The 26,663-nt window shown below is 42.3% G+C and overlaps 2 protein-coding genes across 6 annotated transcripts in view; one reads left to right on the forward strand and one right to left on the reverse strand.

Moving 5' to 3' along the window:
- MCM8 (minichromosome maintenance 8 homologous recombination repair factor) overlaps positions 1–18,083 on the reverse strand; it is a 31,680-nt gene extending 13,597 nt beyond the window's left edge. Inside the window, exons 1-11 of one of the 3 annotated variants that reach the window (XM_006136007.4) lie at positions 17,667–18,083; positions 15,296–15,463; positions 14,753–14,827; positions 12,177–12,259; positions 11,881–12,030; positions 9,845–9,948; positions 9,148–9,346; positions 7,507–7,592; positions 2,459–2,610; positions 1,297–1,495; positions 309–339 (exon numbers count right to left, since the gene is read on the reverse strand). In XM_006136007.4, the coding sequence (XP_006136069.2) occupies positions 309–339; positions 1,297–1,495; positions 2,459–2,610; positions 7,507–7,592; positions 9,148–9,346; positions 9,845–9,948; positions 11,881–12,030; positions 12,177–12,259; positions 14,753–14,827; positions 15,296–15,425 (1,209 nt within the window). In that variant the 5' untranslated portion in view covers positions 15,426–15,463; positions 17,667–18,083. The remainder of the gene's footprint in view (positions 1–308; positions 340–1,296; positions 1,496–2,458; positions 2,611–7,506; positions 7,593–9,147; positions 9,347–9,844; positions 9,949–11,880; positions 12,031–12,176; positions 12,260–14,752; positions 14,828–15,295; positions 15,464–17,666) is intronic. The other 2 variants (XM_006136004.4, XM_006136005.4) reach the window with 2 other exon arrangements.
- A 170-nt stretch (positions 18,084–18,253) lies between these two features.
- The window catches only part of TRMT6 (tRNA methyltransferase 6 non-catalytic subunit), a 30,260-nt gene continuing 21,850 nt past the window's right edge, over positions 18,254–26,663 (forward strand). The window contains exons 1-2 of one of the 3 annotated variants that reach the window (XM_014580027.3): positions 18,315–18,445; positions 22,969–23,065. Coding sequence is in view for 1 of the 3 variants with exons in the window: in XM_006136001.4 (XP_006136063.2) it covers positions 18,342–18,445 (104 nt within the window). In the remaining 2 variants the exon portion in view is untranslated. Of the gene's footprint in view, positions 18,446–22,968; positions 23,066–25,050; positions 25,939–26,663 lie in introns of those variants that run through there. The other 2 variants (XM_006136001.4, XM_025177971.2) reach the window with 2 other exon arrangements.

Genomic DNA, 26,663 nt, shown 5'->3' on the forward strand with positions numbered 1-26,663 from the left:
ATAATGATATATGCAAATATTAGCCAGTATTAGACGACAGCTACCACTACTAACAATTGCTTCATAGTACATTCAGACAAACAGAAAGCAAACATTGTGTGTCTTGCAGAAAAGAAGTTACAAGAGACTCATTTGGGAGTTTCTATGGGTGTTCTGACACAGAAAAAGTAAAAGTTTATCCAAAAATAAACTTCTTAAATTCAATTTTTCCACCTTCCCAACCTTTAAAAAGGTCTCGGAAGTTTATTGAAGCAAATCTGTAATGCACTTTGAATTTAAAATGAAAGCAGAGCCCTAAAATTACTTACCTCATGACCATAGATAGTAGGACAAAGTGAGCTGAAAAACACAAGACATTTGACATCAGTATTTGATTAATACACATATCTTATTACCATTAAATAAATAATCAGTTGTTCCATCACAATTACAAAATTAGCTTCTGTATTGCAACAAGTTCCATACGCATTCACTTTCTTGTCTAATTCCCAGCAAAACCAGGAGTGTTTTGTTTCTGTAATGCTGTATCAAAATTATTGAACTTTTTGAACAGTTAGGCATGCTTATAAAAAGAGCAGTATTCCTCTTAAGTATGTACACACACACACAAACGAGAACCTGTTACACGGTTGCACCCACTTATCTCTGCAACCGAACTACTTTTAATCATTATTAGTCTATTGCTCAATTGTGCTAGAGTTTGAAGAAGGTCTTATATTCCACAAGTTTAACTGCAGCTTCCTGAAATCCTCCAGTGGTACCTCATGACCCTGCATTGTCTGTTTCATGCCCTCAGTTTGGCTCACATATCCACACACACCCCTTCCCCCACCCTTTTCTCCCCACTCTAGTACCACAGAAGCCATAGGCAGAGTGTAGAACAATGCAAAGTGAGGAAGCAGCTATGGCAATCGTCTCACAGATCTTTAAAAAAAGAATGTAGCAGTTGAAAAAAAAGGGGAAAAGAGGAAGGCAGAAAGAAAGATTCCACAGGAGTAAACATGAGTATGTACTTATTTTAAGAACAGTGTTCTTTTGAAGTACAATATTTTTATTCTGGGGTAAATGAAAGTTCAGCAACTAGTTTCAAGTACAAACATATATAATTGAATTCACCTCCCATCCTGAGGGACACAGGCACTATTTAACTTCATTTAGGTCACTTGTCCCAAATTGACTGCTTCAGAAGGATCAAGACATAGAATGGCAAATAATGAACCACACTCTTGAAAGTACAAGAAGGGAAAAGTTGTGATGCTTTTGTGTCTAAATTGCTAGAGGTAAGAGGAAACATACTTGACAATTAGCTTGAACAGATTTTCCTCAGCTTGAATTTCTTGCACAGCATAAAGATCTTTAAGTGAAAATTCCATGCACACTCTGTGATTAGTCCCATCCTCAGAATTCATGACTTTTTGTCCTTTACTGTTGCTGATGGAGTTTGCCTCAATGTACAACAGGAACATACATTTGTCATTCTTGTTTCTAGATGCTCCTGTTAGATTATAAAGATGGTCAAGAGTAGGAAGCGATGCTTTCATCTCTAATTATTGGGGTTTTGCACAAGTTGTGATTAAAGAATTCAGAAATATTAAAAACCACGTGTTAATTAAAATGTAGGGTACATTTGTAATAACATATTACAAATTTAAAAGTCTAATCAATTAGGTCTGTTCCTGAATACTGGAAAACATAGCCCTACAACAATTTAGTAGAAACTATTTTGGGCAATTGTTTCCTCAAAGCCTGATAAAAAGTCAGGAAAAGCTTCTAGTGACATTGAAATTCCTTTTCCTTTTACAAACCTCTGAATGTCTTTTAATTTACTTAAAAGTTCAGCACAAGTATTTTGCTGCATCGGGGCCTGAACACAATGCATGATCAATTTTATTTTGGTCACAATTTATACTTGGAAACAGAGAGCACTGAACTGGCTACATCTGAACTGGCTACATTTTATGTGTCTTTGGAACTTAGCCTGATCTACTATAAAATTAAAAAATATGCTACAGACATACACAATTTTACTCCTAGAACATTTTTTCTAAAGAAAAAAGACAAGGCACAGGTTCAACCTCTCAAATCTGGGACTCTCTAGTCCAGCAACCATGGATGTTGCTAGACCAAAGAACCACAATCCTCGGCCAGCAGCTGCTGGGCTCCCTGGTCTGGGTATCCCTGACTAGGCCAGAAATAAAAGGGGCTGGAGTCGGCTGGCCACGCCAGCAGCAGAGAAGCTGGCATCTGGGGATCCCAGTTGGCATAGTTTGTCCTTTTTCACCACGGAGTCTTAACACCTTTCCGTACGATGTTTTATTTATTTCTAAATGCATGCAATGAATAAGTGAGTGTAGGCTTCGATAGACAAATCAACAACTCGAGAACAGAGGCTTTCGTTCAGCACTGTGCAAGATACAGAAGGTGATGTTAGAAAAAATTCAAAACAGACGTACAGTACCTTCTTCGGTGTTTGACACCTTAACAATTCCTGTGATCGTGACTGTATCTCCTGGAACACAACTGTCTACAAGATCCTGAACCAGCTCACATTCAATTGTGCGAGGAATTCGACCTGCTTCTCGCTGATCATCTGACATGAGCTCCTGAACCCTAAGATACACAGCAAGTTCTTCTATCAATGCCCAGCAAGTTCGTCTATAAAAGTCCTCCCATTTATGCTTCAAATCAATTTTTTTTTAATCTGATGAGAAGGGAGACTACAGAATGATAATATTGCGACTAGGGCTGTTAAATGAAAGTCAAGAAATTCCAAGTTTTAAGTGGTTCCAAGACCAGGGACTTAAACACTTCATTTTTTTCTTTGGCAAACACTTCAAAACATATTTCCAAAGAACCCTAATGTTATCAACTCTAGATTAACACAGTCAATTCTACAAACTTACTGAGCTCCAATTACACGTACGTTCAAACTGCAAAAATGTTTTCAGTAATCTGCATTAAGTGAGTAGGGAAACGCTGATACTACTAGTAATATTGTGTGTCATTTTCATCCTCCAACTCAAAAAAGGGCGCCCAGCAAATGGATCAAGTGTTAAAAAATAAATAAAAAAAAGAAGCAGAGAAAACATCATCCAAAATTCTCTTTGGGCTGTGACCATCAGAAAGACTATTCGTGGTTATAACTACAAATCAGCCATACTGGTTTTCCTACCATTACAGTTTTGTGTGGACAAGCTCTGATGTTTCTCCTGAGTACAGCCTCTAGGTCAGGATGAGCAAACTACAGTCTGCGGGCCACATCCAGCCAGTCTTTAGGATTATCAGTCCAGGGGCGCAATGAGGCTAAGGTAGGCTCCTTGCCTGCTACGGCCCTACACTGCTCCTAGAAGAGACTAGCATAAGCCTGCAGCCCCTTGGAGGGGGCAGAAGGGACAGAGGGCTCTGCATGCTGCCCTCACCAACAGGCGCCATCCCCGCAGCTCCTATTGGCCAGGAATGGGGAACCATGGCCAATGAAAGCTGTGGCGGCAGCGCGCAAAGCTGCCTCCCTCCCATTCCACTCCTAGGAGCTGCTACCAGACAAGTTGGCCAGTTCTGGGAGTAGTATGGGGCGAGGGTGGGGGTGCCTACCTTAGCACTACTGCACCACTGACTGGGAGTTGCCCAAGGAAAGTGACGCCTAGCCAGAGCCTGCACCCCAAACCCTTCCTGCACTACTACCCCAACCCTGAACTCCCTCTTGCACCTGAATTTCTGCCCCAACCACCTTCACTGCCCCTTCTGCACCCTTCACCCTGCCCAGAGCCCCCCTTTGAAAACACACAACCCAATCCTCTGCCCCACCATACAATTTCCCTACCCAGATGTGGCCCTCAAACCAAAAAGTATGCCCACCTCTGCACTAGGTGCTTCCAAAATACAAATAATAAATGATCATTTGCACTGTAGGCTACTGTAGCTCTTCTATACTTTAACGTAGAAATGAGTGTTACACTTGCATAAGTGATTTTTCTTTCCCTTTTAAATATTTATATAGGTATATATAGTCTTTAAATATGCCCCCTCCCCCAGTGTTCTCTCATCATGAATTATATTCATTTTATAACCTTCAAAATTAAATACTTCGCCATTTAAATAAAACTAAAAATCAGTGATATTTTTAAAAAAATTAACTATTGTTTTTGCCTCACTATGTTGCATTTTAGTCCTGCTAAATGAACTCTAGGATATATACAGTTATGAATACCAAAGGTTTCTCTTCTGAGCTCTTCTCTACATGAAATATTAACAGCACCCCCTAGAGCTAGTGTTCAGTATCTGTCAGTACCATGGTATAACTTTTTTCCAGAAATGAAAAAAAAGTGCAATTTAAAAGACAAAATGGGGGTCTGAATGTGAAGATCTTGCTACTCATAACTGGTTTTAAAATTTAATACTCAGCTCTGTAGAATTTGGATGCAGAATGTTAGCTTAGACTCTAATCGAAACCCCCAAGATGAATAAATTTGAGATCCACTTCTCTGTACTGACATTCTACCTTGTGTTGACCCGGCTATGTTAAGGTATTGCTTCATGGAAGCAATGAAACATCATGAACTCTGCTGAGTACACACACTCCTATATCACTGGAGTTGACAGGGGTGCAATAGAAATGGGGGAATAAGTGTTGAGCGTCTTTGAAGTAGGGATGTGAAAGGGTCACCAGTCAATGCCTACTGGTTCTGATTAACTGGTCATCGGTGGGGACTGGAGCAGATACCCGCCTGCTGTGGATGAGGGGCTGCTCCAGCCCCGCAGGGGGCCTACTGCAGACACAGGCTGCTCTCATCCAGAGCAGCCCGTGCCTGTGCCAGTCCTTTTGCCCACGATGGACAGGGGTTGCTCTGGCAAAGCCTGGGAGCCAGCAGCCAAACCAGCCCCTGTCCCTCAGCCCCAACATGGGGACAGAAGCCCCATGGGCTAGGAGCAGCTCCACCCAAACTGGAGTGATATCCAGCCCAGATCCCAATTAGTTAACCAGTTAAGCATTAGGTTAACAATGTTTAACTGATTAACCGGGATTTTACATCCCCATTTTGAAATTATTCTAAATATAATATGGTGGGGTGATCTCTTTACTGCCTCCGTGATTTCCTTTAATAGAATTGCACAAATCTTAAACCTCCTCCAAAGACAAAAAGTGCCTATGAACTAGTTAATTGGTTAGGACTATGCAAGTGTATTCGACTAGAACCATAAAACCACCTGAAATCAGCCCCTCTCCCTGTTGGAGCCAGAGGGCAGCTCCCCCTATTTTCAGCTTTTGGAGACAGTAGAGGGGAGAAAAGCAATTTTTATAGGTAATTGCTCCCCCATCCCGCAATCCATAAGTCTTAATTATAACTTGTTCCCAACACCCTATTCCTTCAAGAGGGCAGCAGTAAAGACGAAACCCTCCCAGCATGGCTGAGTAAACCATCAGGGCATCTATTGCCTCCTAAGCTTTAGAATAGTTGCTATCACACTCTGCAGATGCACCAGAACAGTTACACTTTTCCTGAGAGGTGGGAGGGTTCCAAAGCTCAGGCTCCAACCCAAGCCCAGAAGTCTACATGGCAATGAAACAGCCCCACAGCCCAAGCCCCAGTTAAGTGGCATGTCCAGCTGTGGGTTTTTCTCTGCTATGCAGATATACCAGGAGGGTGCGTTCTGAGGCTCAGAAACAGTGTAAGTGATGGCCCCCTTTCATAGGTAGGTTTGGAACACACTCGCTTGTGAATATGCTCCAAATAGCCCTTTTGCCCTGCATCCCATAGCACAGGCAATGCAGCTACCAGTCCCAGCAGTATAACAGAGACTGGAAGCCAGAGCAGGCAGGCAAAAATGGCTCCTTAGAGCAAACGTTGCAGACAAGCTGCATGAGAGGCACTTGTTTCGCTTGGAATGGGGAGGGAACAGCTCCTGGAAAAAGTGGAGCAAACTCTTTGTTCCCTGAAAAAGAGCTCACAAAAAAGATTACCAGCTGAGACAAGCAAAAGGATCAATTTGGAACCAAATCTGAATCCTTTGAAGTAGTTCCTATACTCTGTATTTTTGCAGGAGATCTGGAAACCACCTTTGGGGGCTACTAGAAGGTGGTTTGTTCTGTCAGCTGCGTTGTGTTCCTGGAAAGGAGATCTAAGCCCCTTGCCTGGTGACTGCAGGTCTCATCCTATCTCCTCAAACTCATAGCAGAAGTAAAGCATAAAAACAGTGAACCTACACAAGGAAGAACTTATTTTAGTTGCTGATTATATTTAGGGAGCAGATCTGTTGCTAAGCAACAAGATGATATTTTCACAGTCTATTTTTATAGTAGTAAAATAATCATGTTTGTTTGATAGCTCTGATTCAGACCCCTAATGTTGCTATAGTTTATGTAGTTTACTATAAAAGGTTACATTATTTTAAAATGCTGTTTAAAAAAAAACAGGTTCACAACAAGAGCAAAATATTACTTCTGAGACATAATACTGAAGTAAGGCGGCACAGGACATCAAGTTATTTAAAGCCCTGATAACATCCACTTGTCAGATTATCACAGATATCAACTCACAAAGTCTCACATTGGAGGCACTGTGCCCCAGAAGCCCCAAGACCACAATGCAAATGAATTAGGACCCCAATTCTGCAAAGACTTACATATGTTTAATTTTATAAATTCTGAGTGAAATCCTGACCCCTTAGAAGTGAAATTTGCCTCAGTTGGGCTAGGATTTGACAGTGAGTAGATCCACTGAAGTCAACTCACGAGTGCATTAAGTTCAGCTGTACTGAAGTAGGACCTAATGGCTTCTCCCAATGCTAGGCTACTTAACTTTATAACCACTGTAAAAAAAAAAAAAAAATCAACTTCAGAAATATTTTTAATTAGTTTAGACTAGAAGGAATACTTGACATTTATATTATTTATTTCTTTTGCAGTAAAATCTAGGAGCCCTGTTTTTTTCTATTTCTGTACAACTAAGACAACAAAGCCTGTCCTGTTCAAAATAGGTCACAATTTAAGGTATATTTGCATAATTATATGTAGAAAGCAGAACAGGGAAACAATTTAAATATGTGCACTTCATTTCTATTCAGGTCACCTGGTGTTTTTTCCCCAGTAAAACTTTAAACCAAGATTGACACTAAAATTCGATACAACTCTTCCACCCCCTCTCAGCTGACATGCCTTGCTAGCCAAACATGGTGATGTTTTCCTTACATTATAGAAGGTACTTTATAACGGATGTGATCACATTTATAGATTAGATGCAATCATATTCACAGCATGACCTGCAACGGTTCACAATGGAGCTATCATCAAGATAAGAAGTATTTAAATTAACTTATTATAGTGAGTAGGAACAAAATGTAATATGGAATGGTGCTTTGGTGAAATGATGCTTTTGTAGCATATTCTTTTAATCAATGGCTTTTACACAATGGATAAGAACACACATTTGCTTTTGCAATTTGGCATCCTTTCAAATCTGCTAACCTAAATATATTAGTGAAAGGAGCAGATACTCTACAATTGCTTACTTAATAGACTGCCAGTCCACTGTAATTGTTAAAGGAGAGCTTCTGTCTGCAGTGAACGATCGTCCATGGCATTCAGGCAGAGGACACTGTAACAGTATGAATTCGTGGTCATTTTTGATGTAAAGAAAATGATTCTCTCAACAGTTTAAGACAACTCGATTTTGAAAAACCGGTAGTACTGTGTGCAGCTCATTAACAGCACGTAAAAAGAAAAGCTATAGTTAATGACTGATAATTTTCCATTAAACACTTAGCATTCTCAACTGTAGGCACTAGAAAAACAGTCTGTTAGTACTGCATGTTTTGTGACATTTTTATTTTCAGGTTTCAGAGAAGAAAACTTCTCACCTTGATCAAATAATAATACTCAGTTACCTTATTATAATTTTGTATCTATGTTTTGTGGGGTCTCAGATCAAGCTAGGAAGAACAAAACCAAAATACTAAACCTTGGAGAGAGCTGGTCAAAAGTTTTCCACTGGAAAATACTGATTCAACAAAAATTGAAAAGTTCTATGAAAATGTTGATTTCATCAACATTTTAGACAGAAACCAAGTGCCTGGTTTCCTAGATAGCTGCCAGCCCACTGCTACTCAGGTTCTTGGCAGCCTACTGGGGAGATGCAGCTTCCCAGACTGTACACCTGGCAGGCTACCACACTCTCACATTGTTAAGCTCCATGAGATCCATCTATACAGCCGCCTCCCCCTGTATCCCACCCCCAAAACTCCATAGCAGCAAGTCTTAGAAGCCAAGTCAACGGACTCAGGCTTGCACTTGCAGGTGCTAAAAATAGCCAGGTAGACTCTCTGGCTTGGGTTGGAGCTCAGGTGGTGAAACCCACCCCTTTCCCTGAGCTTCAGAGGCTAAGCTCCAGCCCAAGCATGAACATCTACCTGGCTAATTTTAGCACCCTAGCAGGAGTTACATGAACTCATGTAGACCCAGGCTCTGAAAATCCCTGCTGTAGATGGAGTAGGGGACAGTTTCACAGTGTAGACACAATCATGGCTGTGCAGCTGGCCAGCTCTTGCGCTACCAAGCTTATTGCGTCCCAGGCAGCTAGCCAGCCGAAAATCCTGTAGCAGGAGAGCTGAAAAACTGAAAAAAAAAATCCTGTTTTGCTACTCCCAAAATGGAACTTTTCTGGAAAGTGTTCTTTGCTTTTCATCCCAATTCAGGACAAAATCCACTCCCCCAATTTCTCCCCCCACAAAAAACGTAAATAAAGCCACCACAGTCTTGAAATTTTGCACATTTACATTTTTCAGCCAGTTCTAGTCCTAGATAAAATGGCTAAATACAGTCAGAACACTGAACAGCCCCTTTCATCCAAGCAGGCAGGTTCAGGGAGGGGTGAGAAGACACTTTTTTTCCTAAATTTGAGGAACTTTTTATACTTTTGGTTTTCATTTTAATGAGACTCAAATCAAGGAAACTTTTTTCAAATTCCTACCTCAAGTGAAGATTTACAGTAACACTAGGATGCACAGTGATTTGGGGAGGGGGTTAGGTGTCCCATAACTTCTAACTTTGCTGATAGCCATTTTATCCCTCTTTAAATACCACGTTTACAGTTCCCATACACAAGAGATTGTAAAGGGGAGGACAATTTTCAAGATGAAAGTATTTTAAATTACCTTTGTGGGGACAGAATATTTTCCATCACGCAAAGGAAAACTCTGAATATGCCCACATGCGCTGCATATAAAGGCCATCTTGGTGCACAGAGGTTTAATGTTGCTGACACGCACAACAGTGCCTCGCAGGGCAACATACTTTCCATAACAATTAGCCCGAACATTCTTTAGTTGAGTCAACGGGTCATAGTTGTACACCCTAAATAAAAAGGTTACCACACAACTTTAAAACTCTTGTTATCCTTAAAGAACAAAAATCTTGTCAAATATGCACGGCACTAAAAGACATACAGGCTGAGAAAAGATTTAATCAGCAAAGGACAAATCTAATATTTTATGGTAAATCTAACCTTTCTTCAGAATACATGACATAACCTTTAACTCCTGCTAACTTAGAAAGAATTGAGGATTGTCCATCAAATTCTAATATTCAGAATTCCCAAACTACAAGAGGATACACAGTATATATACCTTTAATTCTCTTTAAATATTCCTAGGTCCCATTTACGCTACAGAACTAACATATATGAGGACTTGTAACACAGCAATACCCAGTCACAGTTAACACACATTTCAAAGTTTTGCAGCACAGAAAGGACCAACATTTGATGGCAATTATCCATGAGAGTTTCTTACTCTTTCTGGGTAAATGAATCTTTCAAATCCTAATACAGAATTAATACAGAACACTCTTTACCTTGCATGAATATATGGCACATTTATTATAGGTTCTTCATCAATTGATAAGCCTTCCTGCTCCTGTAGTTCAGCTGCATGCCTTTCCAGGTCTTTAGTTAATACCTACTTAGACAAGAAAAAACAGACACCTGCTAAAAAGAACCAGCTCTAAGAAATGGGTAATAGTATTTGCCAAAGTGGCAATAGTGACAGTGTTCTCCCATAACATGGTTCTCTCCTCCCTGGAGAGCAGTTTTAAACCTCTACATATCTCTGTAGAAGGCCTCGTTGACTACTAAACACAGCCAAAGGAATTATTTTCCTGCTTTTGTACTTTTCCATTTGACAACCACAGATTTTCCTTCCATATATTAAATGGAGCTTAAATTAACATCTTAGTTTTCAATAAAAAATTAACACATTGTAGCCTTATCAATAGATTGAGGATTCATTAGTTGATGGAATCAAACTGATTAAACTTTTTGACCGCAGTAGTCAAAAAAGGTGTGGTGTCCTGACAACTACGGCATCAGAAATATTATCATCAGCATCATTAAAATAAATCCATGATTGAGTGACCAGGCAGTTAAAATGTTCCCCCACAGGTTCATGTGTGTTACCATTTCTGATGTCTGAGTTGTGTCCATTTCTCCTTTGTTGTGACACTATCTAGTTTGGCCAATATACATGGCAGAGGGGCATTTGCTGGCACTTGATGGCATAGATCATATTAGAGGATATGCAGCTGTATGAGCCCCTGATGTTGTGGCTTATGTGGATAGGTCCTGTGATAATGTCACTTCTATAGACATATGGACAGAGTTGGAAATAGGGTTTGTTGCAAAGGCAAATTGGTGGATGAGTGTATCTGAGGTGTGCATATAAATGAGTTATTATAGCAATTTAAGATTAAAACAGAATTCTCTAAAATGTTACTATCTGGCATCTTGCCGCATTAAATGGCTCACTGCAGCATATTTTCCAGCTGTTGCTGCACAGTTTCCAGCATATCAGCCATTAACACTTCTTTTACTGTAACTTCACATTTTACTAGTACAAGATTATTATCTGATCAACTAATCATGCTAACCTATTGCAAGCCTAAGGTCTTGAATGGCTAAGCTGAATCAATATCTTATAGAGTGCCTACAAGCCTCAGGCCTATTACAATACTTATATTTCACCTCTATATCCTAAAAATACTTGATATCTTTTTTCTTGGAGATTACTATACACACACACTATCCAATTCTAAACTAGGTGTTTGCATCGGTATCGTTAATCTCAGCATATCTATGGACATATCTGCTGTTACTGCAGAACCAGCATAAGGTGACTAGCCTTTTGAAAGTACAGGACTGAAAGCACAAGATATAGGGTTTATTCAGTTTCGCTATGAGCTTCCTGTGTAACTTTGAGCAATTACTTTAAAATTTGAGATTCAGTTTCACATTAAAAATGGGACTGAGGTATATCTGATGAAAGTGGTTGACTAATATTGAGATTGTCTAATGAAAGGTCTGAAGGAAGCCCAAAATATAATCAAGATATAATTTTGTAAGACACACAAAAAATGGCGAGGAGAGGATATGAGAGACTTATTTTTCAGTGAAGCAGTAGATTTTTTTATGTCTGAAAATCTATATATTTAACATTTGGAGGACTTTCTTCTTCCATTATTATTCATAATGATAGTAAATTAGGTCAAATCTTTGGACCAGGACACTTGGTGCATTAAAAAGCTTAGCCTTTAAAAATTAAGGCCCCAATCCTGAAAAATGTACTTATGCTTCACATCTTTTGAAAGCCACTCACTTCAAAATCTTTAGGAATCAACTCAATTTTTAAAAAGTCTATTTCTAAATTTAATTAAAAGTTTAAAAACACAAAATGAAACTTCCATAGTTGTGGTAATTATATGTTTGTTTCTGGTTAAAAATCCTTCTGAACGTGACCACTGATCCTCCATATAAGTGTGGTTTAAAACTTAAAGTACAAGCCATAATTACACACATACATCCTACTCCTTTATATCTATTTGGAGTCCACATTTACCTGATGTATTGCCAAACCCATGCAGTCCAGTATTTTCTGAGGCATATCCCTTAATTCAGTAAAAATACTGGGTATCAATTCAATTAATTCTTTATCTTGTACAAGTTCTTTGAAATCCACAAGAATACTTCCTTTTCTTTCTATTTCATCCTGCAAAACATTTAAAGTTAAAATACATTTCACTCTGAGATACAGCAGATTAATATTATTCTTGAGATATTTTAGTTGAAATATAGACAGAAGAAAATATATACTGATCTATTATGCTATTGTAGCAACAATTGTGGGTGTCTTACCTTATCATAAAGTTCAATCCGATGCATGAAAAACTTTTCAAATGCTTGAATCTTCTGGACAAAAGGAGAGCTGCCATCATAAGCTAATTAGATATATATTGCATTAGTAATTAACCCAGAAATAATTATTTACATCAGTATGTCTCAACTTTTCCACATGATTGTATATCTTTCAGGAATCTGATTTGGCTTGCGTACCCCCATGCTTTGCCTGACTTAAAAATTACTTCTAAAATTAGCCCCTGGCAGGCCGCTGCCAGTATATTTACCTGCACCTTTGCAGGTACGGGCGATCACAGATCCCATTTGCTGGCAAAGGCGATCAGGCCCAAAGTCCAGTATTTGCCCACCTCTGATCCACATCAATACAAGATATGCTTAATTTGTAACTGGTGTTTATTATATAAACCAATTCATCCCATTAAAGACAATGATTATTTAAAAAAAAATTATATGGGTATTCATTTAAATAATCCGTCTATGAGGCCTCTTCCACACCCTTTACCCTCCATGGTTTTCGCACCTGTTTCTCAAGCACCTGTACCACAGCCACCTTCCTTCAAAGGACTGGACAGAATAATGTATTGAGTTTTTCACCATACCATTGGACTGAGCTAATCAGACACAGAAGGGAAAGGAAAGATAGGAGAGGAAGGAATGCCAACTGATAACCTAAAGACGTGTAAGACGTGGACCTATAAAGAGATAGCAGGTCTTACTCTTATTCCATCATGACATCTTGCAGTATTTCATAGAAAGGGTGATTTTTCCCCCATTACAGTAAAACTTCATTGGCCCGGCATCCAATGCTCCAGCACTCCTGATGGTCCGGCACCATCAGGAACCTGGAAGTGCTCTGGCTGCCAGACAATTGGAGCTGCTCTGCACCCAGCTTCCCCGATTCAGCCGCTGCTGAAACTGACCAGCAGCTGAATCGGGAAAGCTGGGAGCAGAGCAGCTGGGGTGCTGCCGGGTTGGTCCCGTAGTGCTGCCCCTCCGGGCTGCAGGACCAACCCAGCAGCACCCCAGCTGCTCTTGGGGATGCCTGGGGAAGAGCAGCTGCAGTGCTGCCAGGTTGGTCCCGCAGCGCCGAGGGGCGGGCACTACGGGACCAACCCTGCAGCACCCCAGCTGCTCTGCCCCAGGCATCCCCAAGTCAACCCCTGCTGAAACTGACTAGCGGCTGATTCTGGTCAGCTGCTGGTCAGTTTCAGCAGGGGCTGAATCTGGGACGCCTGGGGCACAGCAGCTGCGGTGCTGCAGGGTTGGTCCCGTAGCGCCCGCCCCTCGGTGCTGCGGGACCATCCCGGCAGCACCCCAGCTGCTCTGTCCCAGGCATCCCCAAGAGCATCTGAGGTGCTTCCAGGTTGGTCTCGCAGTGCCAAAGGGCAGCGCTACCGAACCAACCCAGCAGCACCCCAGCTGCTCTGCCCCAGGCGCCCCTCGATTCAGCCACTGCTGAAACTGACCAGCAGCGGCTGAATCGGGGACGCCTGGGGCAGAGCTGGACTATTGGAAGGGGGGGGCTATGAGGGGGCTGGGGTGGCATCCCCCCCACCTCAGATCTTTCATAGCCCCTCCTTCCGATAGTCCGGCATATCGGATAATCCGGCACCTCCTGGGTCCTAAAGGTGCCGGATTATCAGAAGTTTACTGTATATTGTTTGTGCTCCAAGATTGAGGAATGTCTCACTAATATTCCTTTCCTACATTAAGAATTTCGGATGAATATTTTTAGCCAAGACAATGTGAGATCATTCCTTAAAACGAAGGAGGCAAAATTTAATGAAAGGAGTATTTTAGTGCTTCCAAGTTGTGGAGTGCAGATGGTTGTTCACATGGGGGAACATGGGGACAGAATCAAAACAAGGTTGATAGTGAGGCATTACAGTAAGTAATTCCTGAATCTGCAGGCTGCTGGAGATGCATGATATGTGAACTGCAATTCCATAGTTAGTCATAAGAATCTGCTCAATATTTTGGCTTTGGTTTAACACAGGCTGGATGAGGATGGGGCGTATTTTACATTGTGCAACACTTATTTCCAAGCCTCAGCCCACACAGATTACAAGTTGTTCATTCAAATTTGTTCTGGAGATGGGGGAAGATAAGCAGTAGATTACACTTAGCTTCCGGCATCATTGGCTGCCAGTCCACCTGATTTGGAGATGGATTCCTTGAGTGAGAGTATGCAGCTGTTTCAGGGTCCATATATACCCCAGGGGCTTCTCCATTAGCTGTTATGGTATTCCAAACGTACCAGAACAGAAGCCAAACCAAAAGGATCTTGGTATATATCTAACAATCAATGGCTTACATGGAAATCATAAAGCTAATTAACATTAGCACTCCAAAAAGGCAAAGATAAGATGGCAAAGAAAGGCAGAAAAAGGAGGATTTGATCACATCTCCCTTCATTTTTAGGGGACACAATTATTTACATTTTTGTTCCCATTTTCCTCTATCGCTCCTGAACAAAAATATTAAAAAGATTCTAAGAATGAGCCTATAACATCACTTACTTCTTTAGCCCTCTAACCTGAGAAGTAAATTGAATATTTAATTTTCAAATATACCTTCAGAGAAATAAAGCTTCCAGCCTTTATATGGAGTAATCTGGTCCAGTGTTGACTGAATCAACCGAGGTTGTACTGAAATGTATGAAAATAAAGTTGATTAAAGCAAATTACAGTACAGGTTGCACCTCCGAAAACCAGCACTCTCAGGTCCATCAACATCTGTGGTCTAGCAGGACAGGAGGGCCAGTTGAGCCTGGGGGCAACACAGTAGGCAATCTGGCTAGAGGCAGCGCAGATTAGCCCCCGGGAGTGCAGGGACAGAGTTCCCCAGCAGAAGCTGGAGCCTAGGCCGCCCAGGGAGCCAGCAGCAGGTGGTGGGCTTGGGAGCCGATGACAGGGGACCTCCTTAGGTCCAGGAGCAATCACATGCTGATGGTGCCAGACCAGGGAGGTCCAACCTGTAGCACCTAAATTTTTATTCTGGTTTATTGTTTAGAGCACTAGTAAGCAGCTTTAAACACACACTGCTACTTTGAAAACATTCTTATTTTAGTCTATCATCAGAGATTAATGATAATCTGTTACATTGAACCAATTTACCAGACTCAAACTTTCCAGTGTTTCTTTTCCAGTCTCTTCCTCCATCTCCTCTTCCTCTCCATCTTCCTCTCCAGCTTTGAAAGCTGCCTCTTCCTCGTCCAGACCCTCTATCTCTGAATTCGTTGCTCATGTCAGCATGTGTTTGAATGTGCAAATTTTGGATTAAAACTGCCAATGAAGACACAAAGTAATAATTTATAGTGATTATAATAATTTAACTGACAACCATTGGTACATAGTCATTTTTTTTTTTAAATAATGTAGAATCAGTTCAGGATCCTCTCTTTGCAAAACAATAGGTGAGGAAGAACAAGTGGCTACATCCCCACAGCGAATAGGAGGTTAACTATGGCAAATGCTATAAAACATTGGCTGGCTGCACAGCCTGTTCATGACAAATAAGGATTACAAGTGCAGAATGTATTTTTTCCTCATTTATACTCAGCTGGTACTTTCAACTAGGTTGAAATTGATCTAGCTTCTCAGATACCATGATGATATAGATCATAGAATACTAGAATGTAAGTGCCCCTCTCTTATGTAGGTTGGGAGATGAAGAGTTGACTGTCACAGTGTTTCCCAAAGTTTTGAAAGCTGAGGGCTACCCCAGAAAAATAAAATTAACTGTGACCAGTCTTGTGTTGCTAAAAGTCTACATATTGCTAGTCATGTGAACAAACACAGCACCCCTATCCAAACATTAAGAAAATAAACAGTAATGTTTCCTTATCTATTTCCTCTCCATTCTTAAATGATTTGATGAGCAGTACATATATAATAATGCTGACATTTAACACAGCATCAGTAGCATTGAAATAAATAAGATCGTTCATCGAAGTGTTTTTCAGACTCTACAGACTCAGAGAGATTCATCAGATGATTGCATTTCCTTTATGTTTTAAAAGTTTTCTTTGTGACCATAACAGCTGGAAATCTTCTTTAAAAATGAAAACTGGGACTCTGGAAAACAATTTAGGATCCTGTCTGCACATGTTCACTCTGAAATCTTTTGTGACCCACCCTAGATTTTAAGATACACTGATGTAAAATGAGAAGACTTTGTTATCCTAACCTAGAGATCAGACAAAGGCAAGGCATCTTTGTTCTGGTAGACTGCAAGTTCCTGAATTCTGTCACTAGACGCTTTCTTAAAAGAAAACTGAGATAAGGAGAAACAAAATACAGGACTATGTAGCACTTTAAAGACTAACAAGATGGTTTATTAGATGAGCTTTCGTGGGCCAGACCCACTTCCTCAGATCAAATAATGGAAGAAAATAGTCACAACCATATATACCAAAGGATACAATAAAAAAAAAATGAACACATATGAAAAGGACAAATCACATTTCAGAACAGAAGGGGGATGCGGGGAGTGTCCGTCTGCTATGTACATTGGACAAACATCTCAGACACTTCGCCAAAGGATTAATGCCCACAAAACAGATATCAGACAAGATCACAAAGAGAAAACAGTTTCTTGTCATTTCAACCAGAAAGGACACAGTCTTAATGACCTGCTAACCTGCATCCTACTTCAGAAGACATTCAAATCTGCACTTGAAAGGGAATCCTCTGAACTGGCATTCATGCTAAAATTCGACACCCTCCACACCGGACTTAATAAAGACCCCAACTATCTTACACATTACAAAGATAGCTTCCCCAATTATCACCTCTAATACTATTAACTCACAGACATTTCCCCTTCCCCACCTCTAATATCATTAACTCACTGGCATTCACCGTCCTTCCTCTCCCCCCCCCCCATCGCCCTTCTGTTCTGTAATGTGATTTGTCCTTTTCATGTGTGTTCATTTTTTTTAAATTGTATCCTTTGGTATATATGGTTGTGACTGTTTTCTTCCATTATTTGATCTGAGGAAGTGGGTCTGGCCCACGAAAGCTCATCTAATAAACCATCTTGTTAGTCTTTAAAGTGCTACATAGTCCTGTATTTTGCTTCAGCTACCCCAGACTAACACGGCTACATCTCTACCAGAATTTTAGCATGAATGCCAGTTCAGAGGATTCCCTTTCAAGTGCAGATTTGAGCTAAGGAGAGGTGTGCTTTTACCACGGCCAGGAAAGCTGCCATACAGGAACTGGTTTTCTTAGGACATGGCCATTACTTGGGGAAGTTCTGCTCATTCAATCCCTGTATTTCCCCCACAATGCTGTGAGGCCTGCACATAAAGTAAGCCTATTGAATTACACACACCGCTATCCCTTGCGTCCAGTCAGAACTGCCCCGTCTCAGTACACCCAGAAGGAGCGAAAGGTTCGGGCTTTATTATCGTACGAGCGAGGGCAGCCTGAGCGCGGGGGTGAACCTAGGCGGCCGGGCCGGTTTTCTTGCGTCAGAACTCACCTCTCGGGGAGTTGCTAGGTCGAGGGAAGAGTCAATCCCCCCCGCAGGGCTGAGAGCAGCGCGCTGGGAAGGGGCGTTTCCACAGCTGCCGACCCCGTCGCTGCGTTTGAGGGCCGGCCAGACGTGCCAGGGGGGCTGCGGAGCCGGCACAGGCCCGCTCAGTCAGATCCCCGCATTCAGGCTGGGCGGCCACAGCGGAAGGCGAGGAGGCAGCGATGGGAGCCGCTCCCAGCCCCGGCACAGCAGGCAGCGACTCACCTCAGCAGCGACTCCACTGACGCTTCTATTTTGGCGCCAACGTCGCGTGACTTCCGCTTCCGGTAGAAACACCAATCCCAGGGGCGCGTTTGGGGCGCTGCTCCGCCTCACCACGTTGCCGTGGTTACAGTAAGAGACTTCCCGCCGTCGTTCATTGGTGAAAGGGTGAACCCAACCGCCAAAGCTCAGTGCGTTTCCTGTCACGTGATAATCCTTTTTTTTTTTTTTTTTTTTTTTTTGGTTCGGTCTCTCTCCCTTTCAACCCCCATGAGCTGAAAGCAACCCCGCTGCGCCTGCGCAGCCGCACGCCGCCAATGAGAACGCAGGGCCGGGTGCGCGCGGGTTTCCCCCTCCCCCTTCCGGAAGTAGCGCCGCGGCCCTGGCGGGCGGGCGAGCACACGGCACCGGCAACGGGCGATGGCTGAGGAGAGCGCGAGGCCGGGACCGCGCATCCGCGAGGGGGACTGGGCCGTGCTCAAGCGGGACGAGGTCTTCAAGGCGGTGCAGGTGCTGCGGCGCCGGTGAGCGGGGCGCGCGCCGCCGGGTCCCGCTCCCCTCACGGGGGGAGCCCCGCCGCCCCGCCATTGCCCCTCCTCTCAGCGCCGCGCTCTCCGGGCTCGGGCCTTGCTGGGCCCCCGTCGGGCTGGAGCGAAATCACTTGAGTGACGGGGCCCGAGTGACTAAAATGCCTCCCTGCCGCGCGGTCCGGGGCCTCTCCCCTCCCTCCCGGGTCTCGTCCCCCTCCGCCTGCCCCGCTTTCCCTCGCCCTGCCGCTTGCTTTGCCGCCCTGCCGCTCTCGCCTGGCCCCCAGGCATTGACTAGGCAGAGAGAGAGGGATCCGCAGGCGCTGCCGGGCAGGTACTCGCTGTTCAGGGGCAGCGCGCAGGTGAATCGCCCCCTCTCCTTGCAGCTACTGGGGACCAACCAGTTAAGTAGCAGTTCTGCAGAAAAGGACCTGGGGGTTACAGTGGATGAGAAGCTGGATATGAGTCAACAGGGCGCCCTTGCAGCCAAGAAGGCTAATGGCTTATTAGGTTGCATTAAGAGGAGCATTTCCAGCAGATCCAGAGATGTCATTATTCCCCTTTATTCGGCATTGGTGAGGCCACATCTGGAGTATTGTGTCCAGTTCTGGGCCCCCCACCACAAAAAGGATGTGGACGCATTGGAGAGGGTCCAGCGGAGGGCAACCAAAATGATTAGGGGGCTGGAGCATATGACCTACGAGGAGAGGCTGAGGGACTTGGGTCTGTTTAGTCTGCAGAAGCAAAGAGTGAGGGGGGATTTGCTAGCAGCCTTCAACTTCCTGAAGGGGGGTTCCAAAGAGGATGGAGAGAGGCTGTTCTCAGTAGTGACAGATGGCAGAACAAGGAGCAATGGTCTCAAGTTGTGGTGGGAGAGGTCCAGGTTGGATATTAGGAAAAACTATTTCACTAGGAGGGTGGTGAAACACTGGAATGGGTTACCTACGGAAGTAGTGGAGTCTCCATCTCTAGAGGTGTTTGAGTCTCGGCTTGACAAAGCCCTGGCCGGGTTGATCTAGTTGGGATTGGTCCTGCCTTGGGCAGGGGGCTGGACTTGATGACCTTCTGAGGTCTCTTCCAGCTCTATGGTTCTAAGGCTGTGCTATTAAACTGGGCCCCCTTTGATTTAGTTGGGATTGGTCCTGCCTAGAGCAGGGGGCTGGTCTTGATGACCTTCTGAGGTCTCTTCCAGTTCTATGATTCTATGATACTCGGAAACAGTTTCCCCTGGTTTGGGGGTCTGTGTCCTTGTGTCGATATTCAGCTGCCTGACTGATCACTGTAAGAACACAAGGACGGCCATACTGGGTCAGACCAACGGTCCATCTAGCCCAGTGTCCTGTCTGCTGACAGTGGCCAATGCCAGATGCCCCAGAGGGAGGGAACACAACAGGGAATCCTCACATAATCACTCCCCTGTCAAACTTTGAAATATTTTGCATGCTCATATTTGATTGTTGCAAAGGAGAGAAAGGCTCACTCTCTCTGTCCCCAGTGGTGTCATAGACACTTCTGGCTGTAGCAAAGGTGTGTGTCTGGGGAGTTACGAGGTAGGGAAGGGGGTCAGCTACTCAACCTTTCTCTGTCTTAGTATCTCGGCTTTGCTGGTAGGGTGAAGAAATTGTTTGCTATTTTACCAGTATCCCAGTCTCAGTTTAGGATGCCTCTCTCCCAGTACATGCTAGGGATGTTAAATTTCAGTTAATCCATTGAAATAAGAATTTCCATTGACCACAGCCGGTCCCCAAGTTGCAAACAGTCGACTTATGACCATTCACAGTTACGACCATAACTGTCATAAATGGCGGACCCCGAGTTACGAACGCAATCCGCGCTTACGAACCGCGCGGTCGCGTGTAACTATGGGGTCCGACTTATGAACAAACCGAGTTACGACCAATTGCTTGGTCCGTAACCGGTTCGTAAGTCGGAGAGAGGCTGTACTTAGTCAATAAGGGGTGGGATGGAGTGCTTGCTATACCTGCCTCTGCCATTTAAATGTAGTAAGTGCCGTCGCAGGTCGTACTACATTTAAAAGGCAGAAGAGCAGCAGACACTCAAGCAGTTGCTGCTCACCTCGGGTTCCGCTCACCTCGGGTTCTGCTCTTGCTACACTTCAAAGGGAGAGGCACAGCAGTCAGACGGAGCAAACGGGACCTCTTCAGTCCCCGCTTGTGCCATTTCCCTGCTGCTCCTCTACTTTCCATGGAGATTGTGCTGGGGGGAACTGGCTTTTAAGATGGTTCCCCCCAGCACTGGCTCCTGCTCCCTTCCCTTGCTGCGCCTCTCTGATAGAGTCAGAGTGATAGAGTGGAGAGAGTGACTAGTCGAGTCACCTCTCCGCTACCGGGTAAGCAAATGCTTATCGGGGAGTCGACTAGTCGTCTACATCCCTAGTACATGCCTTTGTTTGCAGTTTGTCAAAAAATAACATAGTAATGTATACAATCATGGAATACTAGAACTGGAAGGGACCTTGAGAGATCATCAAGTCCAGTTCCCTGCTCTCACGGCAGGGCACTGTATTTTCTAGATCATCCCTGACATATGTTTGTCTGACCTTCTCTTAAATACCTCCAGTATAGAGATTCCACACCCTCTCTAGGAAATTGATTCCACTGCTTAGCTACCCTGGCAGTTAGGAAGTCTTTCCTAAAAGCCAGCTCAAATCTTCCTTGCTGCAATTTAAGCCATTGCTGCTTGTCCTATCCTCAGAGGCCAAGGTGAACATTTTTTCTCCCTGCTACTTGTAACACCTTTTTAGGTACTTGAAAGCTGCTATCATGTCCCTTCTCAGTCTTCTCTTTTCCAAATTAAACATACCCAGTTCTTTCAGTTTTCCCTCCTAGGTCATGTTTTTTAGACCTTTTGTCATTTTTGTTGTTCTTCTCTGGACCTTCTCCAGTTTCTCCATTTTTTTTTCTGAAATGTGTCCAGTTCTGGGCATCACAGTACTCCAGTTGAGACCTAATCAGCACAGAGTAGAGGGGAAGACTTACTTCTCATGTCTTGCTTACAATACTCCTGTTAATGCATCCCAAAATGATGTTTCCCTTTTTTGCAGCAGTGTTACTTTGTTCACTCATATTTAGCTTGTGGTCCACTATGACCCCTAGATGCCTTTCTGCAATACTCCTTCCTGGGCAGTCATTTCCCATTCTGTATGTGTGAAACTTATTGTTCCCCCCCTAAGAGGAATACTTTGCATTTGTCCTTCTTAAATTTCATCTTGTTTACTTGAGACCATTTTACCTGTTTGTCCAGATGCTTTTTAATTATGACCCTATCCTCTAAAGCACTTGCAATCTCTCCAAAATTCATATCATCGACAAACTTTGTATTCTCTGTCATCATCATAAGTTATTGATATACCAAACAGAACCAGTCCCAAAACTGATCCCTGCAGAATCCCACATTATGCCCTTCCAGCATGACGGTGAACCATTGTTAACTGCTCTCTTAGAGCAGTCATCCAACTAGTTATGCACCCACCTTATAGTAGTCCCATCTATATCGAATTGCCCTAGTTTATTGATAAGAAGGTCATGCAAGAATGTGTATCAAATGCTTTACTAAAGTCTGGATCAGTGGTATCCAACGCAGCATTTATGTGTGCCTACCGAATGAGCTGCGCTGGGTATGTGGGCGGCAGCAGCGGCCCCAGGTGCACGGCAGCCCCAAAAGGTTGGGGACCACTGGTCTAGATTTACTACGTCTACCACATCCCCCTTATCCACAAGGCTTATTATTCTATCAAAGAAAGCTATCGGGATGATTTGACATGATTTGTTCTTGACAAATCCATGATGACTGTTACTTACCAACTTCTTATCTTGCAGATGTTTGCAGATAGATTCCTTAAATATTTGCTTTTTTATCTTTTCTGACAGAAGTTAAGCTGACTGGTCTGTAGTTGTCCTCACTTCCCTTTTTATAGATGGGCACTGTATTTTCTCTCTTCCTGACTTCCATGACTTTCCAAAGAGCTGAGCCATTAGCCATATAGCTGCTCAATCAGCTCGTTGAGTAGTCTAGGATGCATTTGATCGGACCTTGGTGACTTGAAGACATCTGATTTCTTTCTAAGAAATGTGTAACTTGTTCTTTTCTTATTTTAACTTCTAAACCTACTTAATTTTCATTGGCATTCATCAAGTTGCCACCAAGCTTCTTGGTGAAAACTGACAGTTAGTAGTCATTAAGAATAGTGATAGAAATGTAGCCGTGTTAGTCTGGGGTAGTTGAAGCAAAATGCAGGACAATGTAGCACTTTAAAGACTAACAAGATGGTTTATTAGATGATGAGCTTTCGTGGGCCAGACCCACTTCCTCAGATCAAATAGTGGAAGAAAGTATATATGGTTGTGACTACTTTCTTCCACTATTTGATCTGAGGAAGTGGGTCTGGCCCACGAAAGCTCATCATCTAATAAACCATCTTGTTAGTCTTTAAAGTGCTACATTGTCCTGCATTTTAGTCATTAAGAGATTGTTTGTAAGTGATTCTCTTTATTTTTCAGAAGCCCACAGGACATTACTTTGTTGTATTTGCTCTGCAGCTTCTTGGTAAAGCTATGAATAGTTACAAAGCCTCTGGAGCAGACTGCAGATTTAGCAGTACGTCGCTGCATTAGTTTATAGTTACATTTAGAATGTTATCCTTTGAACCATAAACTCTAGAAACAAAGTTTTAAGTGTGTAGAAGTTTTTATTGATCACTACTGGAAAGTCTGGTTTTTTTTGTTTGTTTTTTTTCAAGCTCTGGTCATTTTTCAAGTCAGGCTTGCTTTTTCAGAATTGGCCCACTATATGAAAATGTTTGAAAACTGTTCTTGTACATATAATCATTTTGACAGAAAAGAGAAAAACAACATCTAGCAAAAAGATTTTGTGTAATACTGTTTGCCTTCTCTGTTAATGTGAATAACTGATTAAAATAGTAAGACTGGTGGGCAGGACTCCTGGAGTCTATATCCCCCATCTCTCATATCTGCAGATGTGCTACTTACTTTCTTGTCCTCCCTGTATTGCTGTCTTGCTAAGAGAGTCTGCATATCACTCTTAAATTCTTAGACAAAAGTGTTGGAATAAATTAGTATTGAATTTTTTAGAATTACTAAAAACATAATCATCTCTCTATCTTCCTTTTTTTTCTCTCCAACATCTGAGGAAGTGAGTTGTAGCTCACAAACATTTATGCTCTAATATGCTAATAAATTTGTTAGTCTTTAAAGTGCCACCAGACTCCTTGTTGTTTATACTTAGTATAGTGTTATTTCATTAAGAGTAGAATTTTCATGCCACAATGCAGGGCTTTGAAAATCCACTTGCGAAGACTGAGTAGCAATCTTTACTGGGTAAGAATCATGATTTTTATTTTTGTTAATTTCTAGTTAGTACGGTTATAAATTAGCTTTCCTGGTATGAATTGACTCTGTACCAATGCTGCCTCTACAGATTCAACACAGACGTACCAGTTCATCCTTACTCTGATGCTAATCCTGATGCAGGAACCAAGAACAAGGAGGCAATGAACTGCCACAAACCTGTGGCTGTCAGGGTCTGCTTTGTTTCCTGCTACAGTAGAGTAGTCTCAGGGACAGCACTAACTAATTTACAATTTAATTGCACCTCTGTACTCTTGTGATGACCAGAATGTAGGATTCCACCCGACCCTAAGCTTGCCTTCTGTATCAGGGGAAAGGTATCTTTTGGTTGTAAGAAAAATGGTCAGATATAAGGAGATATTAAGGTACTTTGTGTTCACTTTATGCTGGTACATCTATGCAAAGTGGATGAAGAACAGAGGTGAATTGCTTACAGAGAATCTGAAATAATCACTATGAGAAGGATAAACTGTATTTTATATTGAAGAGTATTGCATTTGCACAGCAAAGAAATACCAGTTTGATGGAGATACCTCAGGATTAGCATCAGAGTAAGGATGAACTGGTACGTCTGTGTTGAATCTGTAGAGGCAGCATTGGTACGGAGTCGGTTCATACCAGGAAAGCTAGTTTATAACCATACTAACTAGAAATTTAGAATATTTTCCTGATTGTGGAAAGAGACTGCTTCAGTGCTGTCACTGCTTTTCAGGTTGGGGGGAGAAAGCTAGCTGTTTCTTCTGTGGAGTATACAGATCCCGCTCTTTTGTTGAAGATGCTTTGGAGAAAGGACTCCTACCTTTTCCTTGTGGAGGATGTGAAACAGTGGAAAATGCCACCCACTAGAATAGGTGTCCAAACAACTTCTGTATGTGTCTTCAGCACTTGACACTCCAAGAGATGACTGTGGACATGTGTTTTTCAAAAGCTGCCAATTAACATGAACTCTAAAATATTTCTTACTATTTCACAGTGCTGTTATTAAAATTAGGGCTGTCAATGTGTGGTAACATCTGCAATTAACACAGGGCAGAATTAATGCATGATTTTTTTTTTTTATGTATGTTAATCACAGGCATTTCCATGGCGTTGCCCCCTTTGAAATGCTGCTGAGGCATTTCAAAGGGACAGTGCAAAGAGGAACCAGGGAGTCCCCAGCTGACCCCGGACTCCATGCAGCACTGCCCCTTTGAAACGCTGCCACGACGTTTCAAAGGGGCAGCGCAACACAGAGCCTGGGGGCAGCTGGAGTCTTACTGTTTAACAGCGCGATTAATCATGATTAAGGTTTTTAATTGTTTGACAGCCCTAATTAAATAGCATAAGTCCAAAAAGGCATAGGCATTTTTACATTCAATTTTCAGAAGACTCTTCTCTACTCCTAACCCAAATTATAGATAAAATCACAAGATAGCAGAAGAATCAATATTGCTACAGGAAATTAAATGACTTCTGCATTAAGATTGTTATTTTACTTACCAAACTGATGAGTCAGCAATTTCATGAAAAGTCTTAACTTCAGGCTTATGAATTCTGTGTAGATATTCTTCGTATGAATGCATCACCATGAAGTATGAGAACGCACATTTACACTTGCCCATTTTTTGTTAAATCGTAGCCTTTGTAATATTTAATTTTGCAAAATTCAGTTTGCCTTTTGCCCAGGGGTAAGAGAATATTTTAGGTAAGCAAGTAAAATAGCATGTTTTTCACTGATGATATTAAGATGAATGCACACACAAATTTTGTATTTGGACAGTACATTTTTTATTTTTGTATGGTTGATTTAAACGTTTGATTGCATTTGGAATTACAATAATCTTTGCAAACTTAAAAATCTTTGTGAATTACAAATTCCAAGCAAAGGAGTCTTAAAATGGCAGAAATTTAACTTTTCTTTGCCTTGGTTTTCCGATTTGAAAATTTAGTCCTGTTTGTATTTCATTAGCATTGTAAGAGACAATCTGGATACCAACCTGTGTGGCATAGAAACTGCTAGGTACATTGCTAAATGAATCAATGAGGCTGTGTTCTGCTTAGAGATCCATTCACAGCTGATCAGCTTGCAGGATGGAGGACCTCCGGGAGTACTTAAACCAAAAGGCAAGCTTTCCTTAACACTATATTATGAGTAGAAAGATGACAATTTGCACTTAATTGAGTGTTGGGAAAACTAGTCCCTTCAATTAGGGTTGTAAAAAATATATAAAAATATGAACCGTGTAACCGATAAAGATTTATTGGTTACATGGTTAACTGCAGGGCTCAGCTGCCAGCTTCATGGGGCTTCCAGCCCTGCCTACTGCGCTGGGCCCAGCCAGGCTGGAGCAGCCCCCCCGCCCACAGCATGCCAGGGGCCAGGTAACTGGGTACCTGTTTCCATCACTACTTTCCATCAGTTACCTGTTTCTTAGACCTTCTCTTCAAGTCTTTGCTAAATATCTGCAGGATTTATGCATTTTTAAATCTTCACTCATCTTTCTGAGTGACAGGCCAAAACTTATCCTATTTTTGCTGTATTCTTCCATTTTCATCCTGACATTTTGAACTAAATTCTTCCAAAATCTAATCCAAGATATACCGGCAGTACTTGGTTTTATGACACATTTGGTTCCTGAAAATTGAGTCGTAAGTCAAAATGTCATAACTTGGAACTGCAATCCACTCCATTGCGGAACTGAGCATCATAAAGTCAAAACCAACATTGTAAGTCGATTCAGAGTGTCAGTTCAGAAACATAAGTGCGTTTGTCACAGGTCAAATGTCATAAAGTCAAGGACTGTCTGTATCCTGCTGTTACACTGGCAATCATTACTTTAAAAAAAGTA

This window comes from Pelodiscus sinensis, chromosome 3, assembly GCF_049634645.1.
Source record: "Pelodiscus sinensis isolate JC-2024 chromosome 3, ASM4963464v1, whole genome shotgun sequence".
NCBI lineage: Eukaryota > Metazoa > Chordata > Testudines > Trionychidae > Pelodiscus > Pelodiscus sinensis.